This window comes from Mustela putorius, unplaced genomic scaffold (genome assembly GCF_011764305.1).
Source record: "Mustela putorius furo isolate JIRA1106 unplaced genomic scaffold, ASM1176430v1.1 tig00003896_pilon_pilon_pilon, whole genome shotgun sequence".
NCBI classification, from domain to species: Eukaryota; Metazoa; Chordata; class Mammalia; order Carnivora; family Mustelidae; genus Mustela; species Mustela putorius.
Window position 1 is genome coordinate 12,430,329 of NW_025422045.1, and position 18,907 is coordinate 12,449,235.

General features: G+C 50.1%; 1 protein-coding gene across 5 annotated transcripts in view; it reads left to right on the plus strand.

Annotated features, from left to right (window-relative positions):
• Positions 1 to 18,907, plus strand: part of PAQR5 (progestin and adipoQ receptor family member 5) — a 74,928-nt gene that overhangs the window by 8,644 nt on the left and 47,377 nt on the right. Inside the window, exon 1 of one of the 5 annotated variants that reach the window (XM_045067434.1) lies at positions 6,906 to 7,298. The exons of 1 other annotated variant lie outside the window; for it this stretch is intronic. In XM_045067434.1, the coding sequence (XP_044923369.1) occupies positions 7,190 to 7,298 (109 nt within the window). In that variant the 5' untranslated portion in view covers positions 6,906 to 7,189. Of the gene's footprint in view, positions 1 to 6,905; positions 7,299 to 18,907 lie in introns of those variants that run through there. 3 more of the 5 variants (XM_004758589.3, XM_004758590.3, XM_004758587.3) reach the window with 3 other exon arrangements.

Genomic DNA, 18,907 nt, shown 5'->3' on the forward strand with positions numbered 1-18,907 from the left:
GAGGGAGCACAGGCAAGGAAGCCTCTCTGAAGTGGAGGACAGAACTGGCTGGAAGCTGGTGAGTGACACTTGGGCATGTTGGGTTTGAGACCCCTGGAGACTTATTTCCACGTGGAGCCCTGAGGTCAGACAAGAGGTCTGGCGGGAACTAACACATTTGGGAGTTACCTGCAAACCCATGACGAGTGAAGCCTCGGGGTGGCGTGTGGACCAAGAAGAGAAGAGCAAAGAGGAGGACCTGGAGGGGAGTTTCACCATTTAGAGACTGGGGAAGACTGCCCAGAGAGGGAGCACAGAAACCGGTAAGGCTTGGTGCTCCGGAAACTGGGGGAGGCGTGTTCAAGGAGGAGGGCGTGGCCGCCGTGAAGTGGGTGGAGCCAGAGCGAGGACTGGCAAGCAGCCGCTGGAGGCCGGAGACCTGAAATCAGGGAGGCCAGTTCCCCTGGGGCAGCTCAGGCAGGTCTGGCAGAGGCCGCTGGGGAGTAAGGGAGGAGGGAAGGGAGACAGCAGGCTGAGGGTTTCGCCAAAAGCCTGTCTGCTGTAGAGGTGAGAAGAGACTGTGGAAGCCCGAACCCTTTGCTCATCTAATCTGCTTGTTGCCCCTGTCTTTTTTCTTAGAAAATAAATGTGCATGGATCATAATTTTTAAAATTGCAAAGATTTAACTGTGAAAAGTCTCCATCTACCGTCTTCCTTAGCCTCCTAGTGTTCTCCCTTCTTGCAAGCAACTTTCCCAGTTTCGCACGCACTTTATTTCTTGCGTGAATTAAAACATACATGGAGAGTAGTTCTCCCCAAGCGTTAGTACACTGTGTGTTCCTTTCTGCCCCTCATTTGTTCTTTTCCCACTTAGCTGTCTTGGAATGCTTCCAGATCAGTACGTAAAGTACTTTTTCATTCTTATTTCCGGCTATAGAATGTTCTACGGTATGGATGTCACACCATTTATTTGAGGAATCTCCTGGGTTTTGGACATCACAAACAATGTCCCACTGAATCACCTTGTGCTTTAGTCAGTGGGCAGTGCTGGTGGTTACCCGTGGGATAAAATCTCAGAAGTGGAATTGAAGGGCCAGAAAGTGTGTGCCTTTGTATTTTGAAAGACATTAGTAAATTGCTCTCCATAGAATTTTTAGGAATGTATACTGCCAGCAGCAATGTACAAGCATGCTGGTTTCCCACGCCCTCTGACATGAAATGTTACCAAACTTGCTGATATTTGCCAATCTGGAAGACAGAAATAGTTTCTCAATAGAGTTTTAATTTGCATTTCTTGGGCTACCAATAAGGGTGAACATGTTTTCACACACATGAGAGCCACTTGTGTTTTCTTTTCTGTGAACGGTCTCTTCATATGTTCTGCCTACTTAAAAAAAAAAAAAAGATTTATTTATTAATTTTGAGGCGGGGTGGGGAGCAAAGCAGAGGGGGAAGGAGAGAGAATATGAAGCAGACTCTGTGCTGAGCGTGGAGCCCAACATGGGGCTCAGTCCCATGACCCCAAGATCATGACCTGAGCCAAAACTAAGAGTCAGACACCCGACTGAGTGCACCACCCAGGTGCCCCTGTTTTGCTTACTTTCTATCAGGTCTTTGGTCTTAGACTTACGGAATTGGAGACTATCTCTATATATTAAGGAAACTATTCTTTGGTCTAGAATATCACTTACAAGTGTTTCCCCCAGAGTTGATCAAGCTTTTGCTGCCTTTTTTTTTTTTTTTTTTTTTAAAGAATTATGGATGCCGACAGAGAGAGTCACCCGAGTGGCAGGTCCCTGGCGTGGTGGTCCCTGAGGAAGCACTGAGGTGGGTTCCAGATTGGGAACCTCCTCTCTGCTGTGTAACAGGCAGAGGAAGGGAGAAGGCTGCCGGGCAGATGGTTGAATTAGTCCAGGGATGGGGCTGTGTTGATGAGGCATCAGAAGATTAGACAGGAGAATGATGGCATTAGCAAGAAAGTGATTGGATTAGCAAGTTCTAGAAACTGAGCCCCATAAGGGGAAGCAAGTGGATGGTGTGTGCTTTCTTAGGCTCTGTGTTTGTCTCTTGGGCACCGTTGAATCGTGGGGACAGACTGAAGGCTGCCGTTGCTTAGATCTTGCTTGTGATCTGGAGTCTTCCTTATCTCCCTCTGACATGCCACGCTAACGTCTCCCGCCCTGAACCACCCAGCCCCAACGACCAGCCCACTATGGATGGCCCTGTACCCTGAAGCCCACCTGAACTGTTCAGACTAGACAACCCGAAGCCAGTTGCCCTGCCCGGCTTTGCCTTCCCTTCCTTCCTCTGCCTCCTGACCAGCATTTGTGCTTCTCCACCTGGCCACGTGTGGCTTCTCTACGTGTGGAATAGCTTGCCCCCCCTCAGGAAATGAAAGTAAGGAAAATCTTCTTTCAGTCTCAGGGAGGCTCTAGGATGCCACTGTGGGTGGTTAAATAAGTAGGCTCTCAGGGCGGGCTTCCTGGAGGAGGTTGCCTGGAGATGAGGCAAGGCCTTGCAGTGGGATGGCAGAAGCACTGGTTGGGAGGCACAAGGGGGTGTCTGTGGAGAAGGGTGGGCAGCTCAGAACCCTCAGAACCAAGGCTGCAGAGAAAGATAGGAGAGGAGGCAGATCTGACCACGTAGAAGATCTGACCACAGAGAAGAAGCAGAAGCGATAGGGTCCACAATGCAGGGCAGGGCCTGTGGGTACAATTTAAAAATTCCGTTTTTTAATTCCTAGGAATAATTTGATTTTGTGTTAACGCCCTACGGGGGTTCAGGGTGGGGCTGCTTATGATAAAAGGTCTAAACAGGGCCTGGTGGTCCACCCCAACTCTTGACAAGATAGCAGACTCCCCTGTCCCCTTCCCTTTTTGATGCCACATTAACAGCACCCATCCCTGAATGACCTCAGCTCTCCGCCTTCCCTTCCTCAACGTGCTACCATCAGCACCTCCACATGGCACCCCACACCCACCTTTCTGCTGCTACACGGGGCCATGCTTCCCCTCCAGTCTCAGGGGAACTTCCACCATCCTGGTGGTTTCTGCCTCCTCCATGAACGCTCGGCTCCCAGAGCCTCTCTTCCTCAGGATCAGCTGCCACACTGGCCAACTGGTTCTCAGCTTCATGGCATTTGAATGGAGAAGAGACTTCTTGCAGAACAAACAGCTTCGGAAACATGGCGGACAGAGTAATAGCTGTGGAGTGGCGGGCTGCGGTCTTGTTCGTTGGGGGCCCTGACCCACACTGCCGCAAGTCACACAGAGTCTTTTGGGGGGGCTGAGGGGTGGGGGGGTGAGGTTGCCCCTTGTAATAATGTGGGTCCAGATCCCTGTCCTGTGTGCCGTACGTCAGTGAGTCCAAAGGAAGTTCGTGAACGCGTGCACACGGTTGGTGATTGATTACTCATGCTACCTCTCGATTTCTTTCTTGTTGCCTAGAACGTTATTTACCTTCTGGAGGGTGGAATTTGTGGGGAAAGAATCTCACATTCAGCAGGCACCCATCTAGTTCTGATGAACTCTGAACTGGGCCATGGGCTGTGGGGCTTAGAATCATGTCATATTTGCTTGCTCCCCGCTCCGCCACAGAAAGGTACCAACACGCTCTGTGGGCTCACCCGCCAGTGCAGAGAATAAAGGGAAGCCATGCTGTGCTTGGCCAATCCGACTTCTAGAAAGAGGAAGAGCTTGAGCAGGCAGCTGGTGTGGAAGAGGTGGCAGAGGGGAAGGGTGCGGGCAAGAGGTCTGGCAAGGAGGCCCCCACATTTCAGGCCAGCCGTCCATGAGGGGAGGTTGAGGGTTAGGATTCCGGGGTAACAGGAGGATGGTGATGGGTACCCTGGGGGCAGCGGAGTCCCCACAGGATCTGTCAGTGTTGGGAGGGGTCGGGTTGTGCATGTTGAACCCTCTCTGCTTTCAGGGGAGCCCTCGGGACCCTGCAGCTAGATGGGATGGGGATGAGACTCAGTGACCTTGCACTTCTGTGAATCCAGTGAGGGTTTTTGCCTCCTGAAGGATTCTTTGGTTGCCCCCAGGGCAGGAAACAAGTGTTTCCCCAGATCCCGCTTGGGCTTGGGCTAAGACTTGCAGGAGATCTTTTGGAAAGCGGAGGAGGGAGCCACCGAGGGGGGCAGAGTGTCGGTTTCTGATACGTGGGATGCCGGTAGTTTATATCTTGGATGTTTTTGGTGCATATCCTCTCTAGAACCTGACTGATGGTTTAAAAAAAAAATGTAAGTGATAAAAAAAGGAAATTGTGTGAAGGAGGATGAAACACTTGGCTTAACCACGAGGCTGGAAGAGAGGATGTGGGTGGGAGAAAGTGACAGCCCTGCTGCTCTCCTCCTCCCTTTGCCGTCTTCCCTCCTTCCCTCCTCCCCCAGCCCGGTCCAGTCTGTCTTAATCTTCACTGCCCTCCGGGGACAGTTCCTCTGACAACAGACGCTTGAATGCTGGAATGGTTCTTAACAAGGCTGGGGCTTCTGGACTTTCCGCAGGCCCAGCTTGCTGTGTGATCCCAAGTAAGTGGCCCAGCATCACTGGGTCCAGTTTTCATGCCCAGTGTCTCACCTGGAGTCCTGGAGCAGAGGAATTTTGCCTTTTAGGTGTCTTGGCTTGCCACCCTCGAGATTTCCTTAAAAGTCTGAAGAGATGGACCGGGGTCTGAGGAAGTGAACTCTCCAGAGTTTGGTTGGGGAAGCTGTTTGGGCTGGGCTTGGGGCCAGCGGGCCTCCACCAGGCCCACCTGGATATGCCAAGCGGAAGCACCCACCCTTCTTTGTCCCAAGGCCTTGGATTTGACTTTCAAGGGGAAAGCACATCCCCAGTTAAGGTGGGCTTTGTTCCATTAAAGCCTGCTTTGCTCAGGCTCCTGTGCTGGTGTGAGGAGGAGGCTGAGGGCTCTGTGGGTGTCATGGCTCCTGGAGCTGGGGGGTGGGGGGGTGGGGGAACAGGGGGTTGGTGGGGAGGCAAAGTGCTTCATGCACCTGGTCGTGCCTGGCCGGTCCTGCCTCCAGCTCCCCTCCCTGAGCGCCTGCTGCTGCGGGCGGGTGCACCCTGTCCCCTGTCCTCATGCTGGGGTGAGAAACGAGGCACAGACAGGTCACGCAGCTCAGTTAGAGTCCCTTGGGCCTCCCAGGGACGGCTCAGTCACGCGTGAGCTCCCTGCCCATGTTGTCTTCCCACCTGTTGATTCTCTGCTCCAATTTATCCCCCTGGAACGCCAGCCGTGGCCAGTGATTGTGGAGGTGAATTCACTCCCACTCAGGGAGGAAGAGTGGGGCCTCTGTGGGGAAAGTGAGAGGAAAAAGATTTCCTCTAATAATGTCAGCTCAGCCCTGTGACCCCTCCCCTGTCCTCAGGGTTCCAGAATGCACCTGAGGCCCTTCCTTCAAGACCCAAACAAATGAATCCGTAATGGTGAAAGTCACACGGTTGAGAATGGTGAAAGTCACACGGTTGAGGTGGCCCCACTTTACTCCCTCCTCACACAGATGCAAACTGGCATGGCATCCCGGGGCCTAGAGATGAGAGACCCTTTTACAGGTGTGTGTCCACCTTGACGGTGCTTCCGGCTTCCCTGTGCTCTGGGGGACACGTGCTTGGGAGAGGTGTTCTCAGCATGAAAGTGATGATTTTCTTCTCACTTTTCACCTGGAGGCTTGGTGTTCCTCCCTGGGCAAAGTGAGACGGTTTCCACACCAACCAGCTGCTGTAGGGGCTTTCAGGGGCAGGAAGGGAGAACCAGAGCTCAGGGACAGGTGCAGCCAGGATTCCCCCTTCCCACCGTCCCATGCTTGCCAGTTCCACACTGTAGACTCTGGTGGGCCCTCTTGGGTTCCTTGCAGACCCCAGGGAAGGAGCTCAGGCCAGCTGGAGCCTCAGAGGTGGTCTGGCTGCCGAGGCTCAGGGTTCACTCTTGATGCCCTCCTGAGCTCTGGCTACACGGTCTTGGGGGCTGATTTGGAAGGACCTTTTATTCCCATTTTTCAGAGGTTTTTAAATAATGCGTTTCGCTTCAGCCCTTGAAAAAAGCCTGTGCTTACTACTAATGCTAGAATAACGACCAGTGTCATATGTCAGCCAGTGGGGCTCTTAATCCGTGGCTGCATTCAAATATTGTGAAATATATTGCTTATGACCTTGGGCTAGCAGGAGAAATACCACTCCGGTGAGGAGGAAGGAGGGTCAATCTTGCTATCTAGCTGGTGGTCTGCAGCCGGCCCGAGACATGAGCACATCCTATCAGCTCAGGCGCCACGGGACACCCACTGCGTACCCAGCGCTTACACACTGGTTCCTGTTCATGCCCGAAACAGACCAGACAGGTAGTCACTTGGGATTATAAAAGCCACCATGTGGGGCCATATTGGGAAAATTCAGTGGAGCGTAAAATGCCCATAAGGGGCTAGAATAGACCATGAGCTCAATAAATGGGACTTCAAATCAACGTCATCCCCATTTTACAGAGGAGGAAAGCGAGGCCGAAAAGGACTCTGGGACTCAAAACCAGGTTGACCAGACTCCAGAGCCCAGACTCCCCTGTGTCTGGTGGGAATGACTGTGTGTGTTGTGCACCCTTTCCTGTCTGGGCCCTCTGTCCTCCTTTGACCTTCAGCGGCCTCTTGTCAGCACATGCCCCCCTCCCCCTCCCATCCCAGTCCATGTGAACCTCTTTCTTCTGCCAGTTCACAGTTCCCCGGCTCCTTGCCACCCCTGACCATTTCCCTAGCTCCTGTGCACTATGTTCTTTAGGTAATAATTACATGGACTCGTTCACCCACCAGTTTGATCAGTTAACAATCCCCCCCAGGCCCGATGTGTGAAGCGCAGAGTTAATGATTGCTAAGAAAATCAGCTCATGAATTTGAATCATCTGAGGAGGAAGTCAGGGAGGGAGGTGGCTTTGACTTATTGGGCCTGGAGGGGGGCTGCACCCAGGGTCTGGGCCTGCTCCTCATGCCCCGCAGTGCTCTCGCACCTTCCTGTTCTCCAGCTCTTATCTCGCACCACCAGCATGCCGGCCCACTTTCCCATCCCCCTCCCTGGAGGCCCCCTTCTCTCCTCTGCCAAAGCCAGCCCTTCCCCTCTCAAGCTTTACTTCCTCTGGGAGCCTTCTCTGATGACCCAGCATCCTTGCTCTGGGCCCCTTCTCTGAACTCCCCTGCACAGCTGGGCAGATTTCCTTCTGAGTGCTCCCTAGCATGTCAGGCACTGTGCGTGGTTCCTGGGACTCAGCTGTGAGCATGGCAGGACCCTGCTGTCCAGGAGGGGGACAGACACGCTGCTCTGGAAACTCCCGTGCAGGCCGAGGTATGACAAGGGGCTCCAGAGGACGCCCAGAGCCAGATGGGAGGTGAGGGGCTCGGGTGGACTGAAGGGGGAGATAGAATTTTCCAGGCAGACAAAGTAGGGCGTCTGGAAGCAGAGAGAGCCATGCGTAGAGGCGTGGTTAGGAGGACAGGTGATGATTCCCGTGTGGCTATGTGGCCTTTGAGGCACCTGTTAAACACCAAGCCAGTGTGTCTGGGAGGCAGGGGGCCTCTCAGAGAAGTCTGTCTCCTTCGTTTCCAGCGATCCCTCCCAGTTGGTTATGGGGTCTGTCTCCTCAGAAAGAAGGGATCTCTTTGAGGGCTGCCATGATTTCTGACCATCGCACTCAGCAAGGCCCGAGTCATGGGCACCTGCTCCCTGAGGGGATGTGGAACCGAATCTAAAACTTGCCTCCTTTGGGGCCCATCCCTGGACCCTCTCTCATTCGTCTTCTCTTCCCTCTGAGCACACGCTTTCCACCTTTTCCTCCTGGCCCTGGTCCCCAGCAACTTGTTCTTTCTCTCACTGTTGACTCCGAGTGTCTTGTGTCCTGAGTGGACCTAAGCCGTGTGGAGGTGGACAGTCCCAGAAGCTCAGAGCAGTGGTCTCAGGACTGGGCCTTGCATGAGACTCAGCACTGGAGGTTGATAACCAGCCAGGTCTCTGGGGGGGCCCCCTGAGGATTCCGACTGCGAGAGCCTGAGGTGGGCTCACCTAGTCTGGTCTGCGTTTCCAGCCTTCACCTCTGGGTCTTTGGATGCACAGTTGAGTTTGGGACTTGATATGAGAAGAGGTTTTCCAGGCCCCTGTCTCGACCTGTAACTTCACCTTCCTCCCCAGGGTAGGTACCCCAGAACCCACCTGGATATTTTCCAGGTGGGGAGCTCAGTGCCCATGAAGTGGGCCTCCCTCCCTGGATGTCAGTGCCTCTGTGGTATGAGCAGAAACCCCCCTCCCAGAAGAGCCCTTTGGGGGATCTTGGTTCTCACCTTATGGGCTGCATGATCTCCTCCAGGGTTCCAGACCTGCCTCCCCAGGAGGTGCGAAGGTGCTGGGTGCCTCGTCCTCCCCAGGTCTCCCTCCTTTCCTCCCTCCTTTGCTCTGGGCTCTCTTGCAGGCTGACAGCCTTATCTCAGACTTTTAAGTTTCTGATCAGATTAGAGGCTTGGGAAGAGGGTGAAGATGGGATCTTGAGTTCTCCAGCAGCCTGACATTTGACCCCAACAGTCAGGACCCACATTCATCTTCCATCAACCTGGTAGGAACTCACACTTTCCCAGCCTTGGGGGACGAACCCCCCTATACACCTGCTCTGGAGGCCAGCGAATTGCGAGGTGTGGACAGCCCAGTCTTCACTCCCCAGAGCTCAGTGCCAGACCAGCTCTGGGTGGGCTCTGTTCTCCCTTTGGACTAGAATGTCAGCCGTCTCAGCTCTGGCTATGCTGTAGGTCACTGGGCTTCACCGGCTCTTCCTGACCTTTGGAGAGCTTACCTTAATTGAACTGTGGTGGGCCCAACCCAGCACTATGTTTGAGAGCTTTCTAGGTGGTTCTAAGGTGCATCCCAAGTTGAGGACCACTAGGCTGCATTCCCAGAACCCCTCAGGCCAGCTCTTGCATGGGGATAGTTATATGGGAGTAAAAGAGCCAGGGCCCTCTTACTCTGTATATTCTAAATATTGAAATATTATTTTACATTATCTGTATTTTATACATTTTATGAAAGCTTACTTAAAAATTTAAGTCAGAGGGTGCCTGGGTGACTCAGTCGGTTGAATGTGCGACTCTTGGTTTCAGCTCAGGTCCTGATCTCAGGGTTGTGGAGATTGACCCCTGTGTAGGGCTCCTTGCTGGGTGGGAAGCCTGCTTAAGATTCTCGCCCTCTGCCTCCCTCTACACCCCCGTCAAATAAATAAATAAAGATTTTTTTAAAATTTAAGTCCGTAAAACCAAATATTTAATAATCAAAAATACATCAATGTAAAATTGGTAAAAATAGTCTTTACAGCTCTAGTCTAAACTCACAGATAGACAAAAATGACGCAATAAAACCGTTAAAATCTACACAAAGTACGTTGGTGGTACCACTGTATCTCAAGTATGTTTTTTTCCTATCAGACTTTCGAAAAAAAGCTTTTCCTGGCTCTCCCCTAGCCGGAGAATGGTGAGAAGAGAGATTTGTGAGATATCGTCGAATATTTTCCGCTGACACAGCCTTTTGGTTTTTTTTCAGAGACTGCTGTCTTTTATTTAAAAGGAGCCATCGTCTCCTTCCTGAAGCATTTCCGGTTTGTCCTCAAGTTCTTTGGTTTTATCTTGTTCAGATGGAGAGTCTGAGGCAGCATTTCCTGTATCAGTTTTGGAACTGTTGTGTTGATATTCCACGTGTTAGGAAAGTCGGCGAATAGAGTAATGATCATTCTAGCAACAGAATTTTGCTTTGTCTGCCGCCATGCACTGTCTGAGGAGGAATTGAGATGTAGTTCACATTTCAAGGGTTTGGGATTTGTTTTGTTTTGTCTCAGGTTGTTTTTTTTTTTTAATGTGACTATTTCCTTTTTAAAACATATACAAAAATTGAGACATATGCAGAAATTCCATGCCTGACCTCAACACTGACCATCTTGTGGCCAGTCTTCCTTCCACCCTGACCCAGCACCCCTGCTCCCAGCTGGATTCTCTCGAAGCTGATCTAAGACATAGTATCATTTCATCTGTAATTCCTTCACAGTTCTCTCAGTGAATAGGGCTCTTTAAAAAACACAGCTGTGGTTCTATGATTGCACCTTAAGAACTGATCATTTCTCACTGTCATAAAATATCTGGCGTTCAGATTTCCTCAGTTGTCTCTCTCTCTCTTTTTTTTTTTTTTTTTTAACAGTTGGTATGAGATTTCAGACCTTAAAAACTCGCAAATAAACATTTTGGACCAAGGGAAAATACACCATTTTGGCACCGAGGTGTAAGGTTTATGAATAAAGCCTGGCAACCACTGGGCAGAAGGTTCTAGACAAACGGGCCATTCATGGGGCGCCTGGGTGCCTCAGTGGGTTAAAGCCTCTGCCTTCGGCTGGGACCTCTCTGCTCAGCGGTGTCTGCCTCTCCCTCTCTCTCTGCCTGCCTCTCTGCCTATTTGCGATCTCTATCAAATAAATAAATAAAATCTTTTAAAAAATTATGTATTCAAGCAACAGCAATACCACGCCTGGTCCCAGCCTGGGCACGGTGGACACAGCAGTGAACCAGGCAGACTTGGCCAGTCTTGCCAGTGGGGAGCCAGGGCATTTCACTGTGAAATTTGCAAATAGGATAATAGAGACTCTTGCAAATGATGCTTGAGTTTAGTTTTGAAGAATGGGTAGAATTTCAGGGCACCTGGGTGCCTTAGTCAGCTAAACGTCTGTGTTAAGCTCCGGGACATGATCCTAGAGTCCTGGGATTGAGCCCCATGTCGGGCTTCCTGCTCAGTGGAGGACCTGCTTCCCCCTCTCCACACTACTTGTGCACTCTCTTTCCTCTCTCTCTCTCCTTCTCTCTCAAATAGCGTCTTTGAAAAAAGAATGCATAGAATTTTGTTAAGAGAAAGTGGAAGGAGAGGTATCCCTCTCCTAGTAAACAGCAAGTGCAAAAACATGGAGCATTCAAGGACAAAGAAGAGTGATGGGGTGTGATGGGGTGTGGGGCATGTGGCAAGACTGGTGGCAGGTGATGCTGAGGCTGGGTGGGCTGTGGAGGTCTTGAGGATATGCTAAAGAGCGGGGTCTTCTAGGACCTCCAGAGGAGACCCTAGGACTTTGTCATAGGAACATAAAATTTGGACCATGAGTTGGGAGAGCAGAGCCTTGTCAGAACTATGAAGAGTTATTAGATTTGCAAGCCCTTCCTGGAGCCCTCCACTAGACCGGGAGCCTCGCATGCTGGGGGCAGACTGATGTCTCTCTTCAACCCCATGGCTTTCCAGGGCTGGCCTGGAGCAGGGCATACGCAAGGTGCTCACTATGTGACCACTGACTGATGACTTCCTGGAGCTCCCAGTGCAGGGTGCTCTTGCCCAGCTCCACCTTCACCATGGTCATGGCAGAGGGAGCCCCTAAGGGGTTCTGCGGCTGGGGGAAGTGAGGTGGCTTTTCCAAAATGGGCAAGCTGTTTGGCTTTATGCAACTGTGTCCCACTTACCCTGAATGGGGTCTTCAAGGTCAGGGTTGCTCCTGGGCCAGCAGTCAGGATGGGGCACAGGGAGGAAGGCTCAGATTCGAGATTCTCAGGTGGTGGGTATAATAGGAAAGGCTGGTCAACCTGCAGATTGGCTCACAAAGCTAATTTCTCCAAGACTCGCCAAGGTTTCCCTTATTTCCTTTTAACAGCATTGTTGCTTTGGTGAAAAAAACCAAATGACACGGGCTCATTGTGGGCAAACTCCAGTGTCATAGAAAAGGAGGAAGGGAGTAGAGCACATCCCTAGGGCTGACCACTGCCGCCTAGAGGGAGCCACCTTGAGCACTTCAGGGAACATCCTTCCGAACACCTTTCCGTCCATAAACACAAGCAGTTAAATGTAACACAGTTTTATATGGCGGGTGTTACAAGATTTATGTGGCCCCATAACCTGCTTTTTTCATTTAACAACATGTCATGACACCGTTTCCTGTCAGTAACCACAGATCTGTAACATTTTTAATAGCCGCGCCATGCAATTTTGCATTCTGGCCAGCTCGCTAGTGCCAGAAATTTGGATTGTTTCCAGCTTTTCACAATGTGCTAAAGAATATCATTCAGCTTTTTCAGATGCGCAGTCATCACCTAGCAGTAATATCTAGAATAGCCAGGATCCCTGGAACAAAGGAAAGTCTTGGTTCACTCCCAGGTCCTAAAGCCACGCTGGGAGGTCACCATGGCAACCTCTCCCCGCACGTGGAGCGCCAATTAGCTACACCTCCGGCCAGGGAGGTGGGTCAGAGCCTGAAAGGTAACAGTCTAGTTTCAAGCAAAACTCTAAACCCAGGGCAGAAGGAGCATGAGAGTGTGTTAATGCAGTACGGGGACGGGCTAGGGTAGAGTAGTATTAATAGTCACTTTTTATTGAGTGCTTGTTATCTGGTAGTTACTATGGTTTTTTCATCCTCGCAAGAGTCATTGATAACTTTCATTATTCTCATTTAACTAATAAGAAAATGCAAGTTGAAGAGATTAGACGATCGGTCCAGGGGCACCCAGGAAATGATGGAGCCAGAATTTGAAATTTTCTGGCATCCGCCGCTCAGAATGCTCCTTCCCGTCCCTAGGGCTGCCAGCCTCTCCCCCATCAGCATCCCTGAGCCCTCTGGTCCTGACTCCCACCCTCTAGTGCATTCATTCCCACTGCCTTCAGACGGTGCACCCCGAGCCTTCACGGGGGCTCTTCTCCAGACCCCATGCTGGGCACTAGCCACTCCCTCCCCTCCACCACCCCACGCTGAACTGTGGACAGTTCCCCAAATGTATACTCCGCCCACCTCTGCACATTGGCTCCTGCTGTACCCTCAGTTTAGAGTGGTCTGTGTCCTCCATGGCTGCTGCACTCCTGCTTATTCTTCAACCCTTAGCTCAAGCTTTATGTCTTCAAGAAGTCTTTCCTGACTCCCTGGTGTGATGCCCCTCCTCTCTGTTCCCCCCAGAAACAGCTGATGGTTCCAACCATCAGATGTGTTTTGTGTCACATGTCAGTGTTGATCTCCTGCACTAGAATGTGAGCTCTTAAGGGATGAAGGCTGCTCCCCCGTGTCCTATGTAGTATCAGACACATAATGGGCGTTCAGGAAGTGGGTGCTGAATGAATGAGTAAATAAATGGCCAAGCATAGTCCTGTGCACTTTCCATTGCTGCTCCTTGCCCCAGGCAGCTCTCCCCAGGGGGAGCAGAGGGATGGCTTTGACCCAGGCATGTTGGATGAGCACCCTGTCTACCAGCAGCTGCTCCCAGCTTCCCTGCCTCTCACCTGTCTGCTTCCCCAACGTTGCCCCTCAACACCAGCCCCCCAGCCTCCCCCCTCCTCCAGACTGGCTCACCCCTTTCTCTCACAGTTCCTAACCTTGCCCTACCAGGGAAACCGAGATACTGGGCAAATCCTCTAGATCATTGTTCCTGCTGCCTCCCACCCCCCCAGCTCTGTCAGTTTTATTCCATCAGAACCATGAACTTGACTTTTTCTTATCCCTTGGATCTTCTGTCTGCTCTTCTCCCTCTGGAGGACCTTTGAAAGTCACCTCTCTTTGCCTCCAAAATAGATCTGTAGCCTTGCTTGCTCCTTCAAGATATGGTCACATATTTTTAAACTGCAAATCTGTGCACATCAGACTCAACCAAAAACTGCTTTGGTCTTATTCCCTTCCTTCATGGGTGTCACTATTTCTCAGCCTGTGGGGCATGGCACTCCGAGACCCTGGCTGTCTCTCTCTCTCTGTCGTCAGATACCTGACTTCGATCACCAGAGCCCAAAACACAGAGCTCAGGGCCAAGCCTGGCAGGCATTGGCGGGGGTGTGGGGGGGCCGTCTACTATGAACCTGACTGCGCTTACCCCATTTACCTGGAAAGAAGAAATAGTAAGTTGCAGCTGTATGTGAACTTGACCTTCAGATTTGTCAAGACAAACTGGAGTCCAGGTTTTTCTATGAGGTCCCTTGATTTTTTTTTTTTTTTTTTTTTTTTTTTTTTTTTTTTTAAGATTTTATTTATTTGTAAGAGAGAGAGAGAGTGAGAGCGAGCACAGGCAGACAGAGTGGAAGGCAGAGTCAGAGGGAGAAGCAGGCTCCCTGCGGAGCAAGTAGCCCGATGTGGGACTCGATCCCAGGACGCTGGGATCATGACCTGAGCCGAAGGCAGCTGCTTAACCAACTGAGCCACCCAGGCGTCCCAGGTCCCTTGATTTTTTGATGTCAGGTTACCTTTTCTTAATAGACTTTCTTCTTTTTATAGCTGTGTTAGGTTTTTAGAAAAATTGTGCTGGAAGTAGAGTTCCCAATGCCCCCTTCTGGCCCAACCCCTTCCCCTATTATTAACAGCTTCCACTGCCATGGTACATTGGTTACAGCTGATGACCAACACTGATACGTTATTAACTGATGCGGGTAGTTACATCAGGGTTCCCCAGTGTATGATGTCATGTATCGACCTCCATGGTACCATGCCAGCAATTTATTTTTTTCTCACCTCTTATTTTTGAAACAGTTTGGAAGCCCAGAGCCTCTGCTTTCCATACCCATCCATCCCATGACACCCCTCCCATTCATTTTCTCTTCCCTGCCCTGGGTTCAGCTCTTCTCATCTCTCTGGACTCCGGAGCTTCCTGTCCCCACACAGGGGCAGTGTGCTGTTGTCTCTCTCTTCTCTAGCAGACGGGGATCTCCTTGAGGCACTCTGAGAAGTCCAAAAGCCTGGCAGTGTGCATCCCCTGGTGCCTAGGACAGGCCTTGAGGGCTTTGGGACTCCCTGTGTGCTTGGATGCAGGCTGGGTCTGGGGCTTCTAGGGAAACTGATTTGAGTGCAGTTGACAACAGGAAGAGAGCAAGTGACAGAGAGCTGGTCAACCTCAAGTTTCAGCGGCTGCCAGGAGAGGAGAGGAGGTATCCCACCAAGTATAGCTCTGTAAGGGGGAGAGCTGAGGGGACACACAGCTGCGGGTGGCCGGATGCTGGAATCTGTAGCAGGAGTGAGCAAAAGTCTCCAGAGGGAAGGGAGGGAGGCCTGGGGTCCTCGTGAGTGGGATTCATGTGCTTAGGAAAGAGGTCCGAGATGGATCCATTGCCCTTCCTGCTGTGAGGACAGGGCAGTGAGTGTGCAATCTGCAATCAGAACAGGGCCTTCACCATAACCCGACCATGTTGCAAACCACCCCCCCCCCATCTTGGACTTCCAGCCTCTGGAACTGTGGGTGAGAAATGTTTGCTGGTTTTTGTTTTTTTGTTTGTTTGTTTGTTTGTTTTTAAATATTTTATTTGTTTGGCAGAGAGAGAGAGGGAAAGCACCCAAGTAGGTGGGGTGGAGGCAGGGGGAGAAGCAGACTCCCTGCTGAGTGAGGAGGCTCAATCCCGGGATCCTGGGATCATGACCCGATCTGAAGGCAGATGCTTGAGTGACTAAGCCACCCAGGAGTCCCTTAACTTTTTTTTTCTTTCTTTTAAAGTAGGCTCCACAAAGGGCTTGAACTCATGAGCCTGAGATCAAGACCTGAGCTGAGATCAAGAGTCGGACACTTAACCGGCTGAGCCCCCCAGGTGCCCACCATTTCAACTATTTTGAAGTGTTAAGTTCAGTGACATTACTTATAATCGCAGTGTCATACAAACATCATCACTGTCCATTTCCAGAATATTTTCATCATCACCCATTAAACAGCAACTTCCCATTTCCCCGTCTCGCCAGCCCCTGGCAACTTCTGTTCTATATTCTGTCTATAAATTTGTCTGTTCCTTACCTCTGATAAGTGGAATCCTACAGTGTTTGTCCATTTTTGTCTAGCTCATTCACTTAACATGATGTTTTCCAGATCCATCCATGTGGTCGTCTATGTCAGAATTCTATTCCTTTTGAAGGCTGAGTAACATCCCATCACATGTACGGACCACATCGTGCTTGGTCATCTGCTGATGGACACTGGGGTCACTTCCGCCTTTCACGTATTGTGAATACGGCTGCTCTGAACACAGGTGTACAGATATCTGTTTGGTGTCCGCTTTTAATTCCTTTGGGTATGTCCCCAGAAGTGGAATTTCTGGATCCTACAGTAATTCTCTGGGTAATTTTTTGAGGGACCGCCATACTGTTTTCCAGAGTGGTTGCACCATCTTACATTCCTCCCAGCGATGAGCTAAGGTTCCAGTTGTTCTCCATCCTCATCTACACTAGTTCTTTCTTTTTTCTTTTTTTGACAGCCATCCTAATGGTGTGAACTGGTATCTCACTGTAGTTTTGACTTATGTTTCCCTAATGACTAGTGCTGCTGAACCATACACTTTTATGTGCTTGTTGGTCCTGTGTATGTGTTCTTTGGAGAAATGTCTATTTAAGTCCTTTACCCATTTTTTAAATTGGGTTATTGTCGTTGTTGAGTTGTAAGGAGTTTTTTTATAGGTTCTGGGTATGAATCTCATTGGGTATATGGTTTCCCATTGTTTTTCACTCTCTTGATAGTACTCTTTGATGCACAAAACATTTTAATTTTCATATGCATTTTTAAGCTAAAGCAGGAGTCTGCAGGCAGCTTGGGGCTGCTCTTAGATTCTGTCCGCCCCTATTCCCCAGCTTCCCTAGTGCACATTCAACCCTCTGTGGTGGCGAGGACCATTTAGTGGTCCTCTGGGAGGGGCCTTCTGGCTCAGTGATGGGAAACTCTGCCCTGGTTGCCTCCTGGGCTCTGTGCTGTTTTAGGGTTAACATAAAGGAGATCTAGACAGGGGCCCCAGGGGAAGGAGGGAATCAGAGGTGGTCAGAAAGAGGCCACCCTTTCTGGTCCTCCCCACCGTCTCTTCGTGAAACCTGAACTCCCTCTTAACGTTGCTTCTTTGGGTCAAAGGTACAACTTCTGTTCTGAAATGCCATTGATGACATTCATGCGTCCGGTGGTAACTTGAATTAGAGACCTCTCAGCAGCTTCCTGATCTCATGTTTCTAGTTTTCTAAAGCAAGCATGGGAAAAATTCCCTACCAAACAGCCTTCTTTGTTTTTGCTACATATGCCTGACTATGAGTTTTTTGTTTTCCAGCCTAATTTCTTTTTCTTTTTTTTTTTCCAGAAAAGAGGAAGTAGCATAATAGTTGGGTCCATCCAGAGTTTTTCACATTTGGGGCCCACTGCATTCCTTTATTTTGAACAATTGGTTGGCTGTATGGGCATTTTGGGGGAGACACTGTAACCTGAAACTTTCCCCATCCATGCTTGTTTGGGATCCTTCCAGAAGGCACCTGACACACACAAGCAACTGAAAGAGAGAGAAAATGTTATACAGATGGAGACTTGCACAGAAAGTATAACCCAGATTGATATTTATTCCGGGGATGTGGCCTCTGATTGTAAGAGCTGGTTTTGTTATAAAGGAGACCTTAATGATCTCTTTCAAGAGCAGAGTAGGAAGATGGAAGGAGTAGCCGTGGCGAACTGACCCAAGCCAATCGCTCACTTCCAGTCTCTATGTTTCATCAATTCCTATGGTGGTGGTGTTTTATGAGCTTTGAAATCAGGATTCATTTCCAGAGGGTGCCTTCATCTCCTGATTACAATGGGCAGCACTTCTTTCCCTGGTACACAAAACAGTGATGTGACTTCCAGCTGAGAGTGTCTGGAAGTGCGTCAGTGTTTAGAGATAACTGAGAGCAAGGGGACCCCCAAACCCTCACGGTCAGACAGCACGGGCACAGCACAGTGAGAGTCTCAGGCTGAGTTCCCCTGCCATCCTCATATTTTTCAGCAGGTGCCAAAGCAGGAGGATGGCCTGTTCTGTGGCCAGGTGAAGTCCTAGCACTACCCTCTTTAACGCTTTTGCACACCTTTTCTGTAAGCACATGCAAAGTTGATACAACATTTATCTGGGGGCCTGGGACAGCTGGACTTCTTGGTTTTAGGCTCCTGAATCCTCCCTACAGGAGGATTATTCAGGGGGGGAGTCACCCTGGGGCATCCAGTCACTGTCCCGGCTCATGCAAGAGGATGGGCGCCTGGATGATCCTTCTCATCAGCTCCCATATCTTCTGTTCCACTCATTTTGCCAGTTAAACAGCACCCATTGCGCTAATTCGCAAACACTTTGGTGTGGGTCAGAAATAAACCCCGCTGAACCAAAGGTGTGGCCTCTGGAGTGTGAGTTTCTGCTTCGTCTTTCAAATGCTAATTAACCACCACCCCAGGGGTGTGGGTTAAACCTAACCATTTCAAATCAAGCTATCTGTGTGAAGTGTTTGAAAGCAAACCACGTGCAGTATAATAATAGCAAATGAATACTTCCGACTCAGGGTACATTGTGTAACAGCGGCATTAAACACAGCTTCTCTAGACCTCAGGGACACCTGGGTGACTCAGTTGGTGAAGGGTCCTTGATTTCTTGATCTCAGCTTTGATCACGATCTCTGGTGGTGATCTCAGGGTTGTGAGATGGAGCCCCATGTCGGGCTCAGTGCTGGACCGGGAGCCTGCTGAAGATTCTCTCTCTCCCTGTCTCTGCTCCTCCCCTGCATCACGTGTCCCCCCCCCCAAAAAAAAGCACAGACCTCATATAACTCATATGGAAATGAGACTATTTTTCACTTAAACTGTGTTAGTAATTCTAGAACGTGGCTATAGTTATGAAGATATTGTTATTGAAGATGCTTGTGAAGATGGTGAATACACTTATTTCTGTGAGATGTCAGTGGAAAAAGCAATATTTTAAAATTAATTCATTGGGTATAGTAAGGGATTCTAATATGTCTAGCCACATTAAATAAGTTAATGTTGCAGAGAGAGATATTGTGTACTAGTTCAACTGCATCCCAGAAGTTATACATTTTTTTGGACCTTCTCATTGGGAAAATAGCCCATCAACTTATATTCAGCAACTTTATATGTAGGTGTATTTGAGAGGTTACAGGGTTTGCTTGCCCA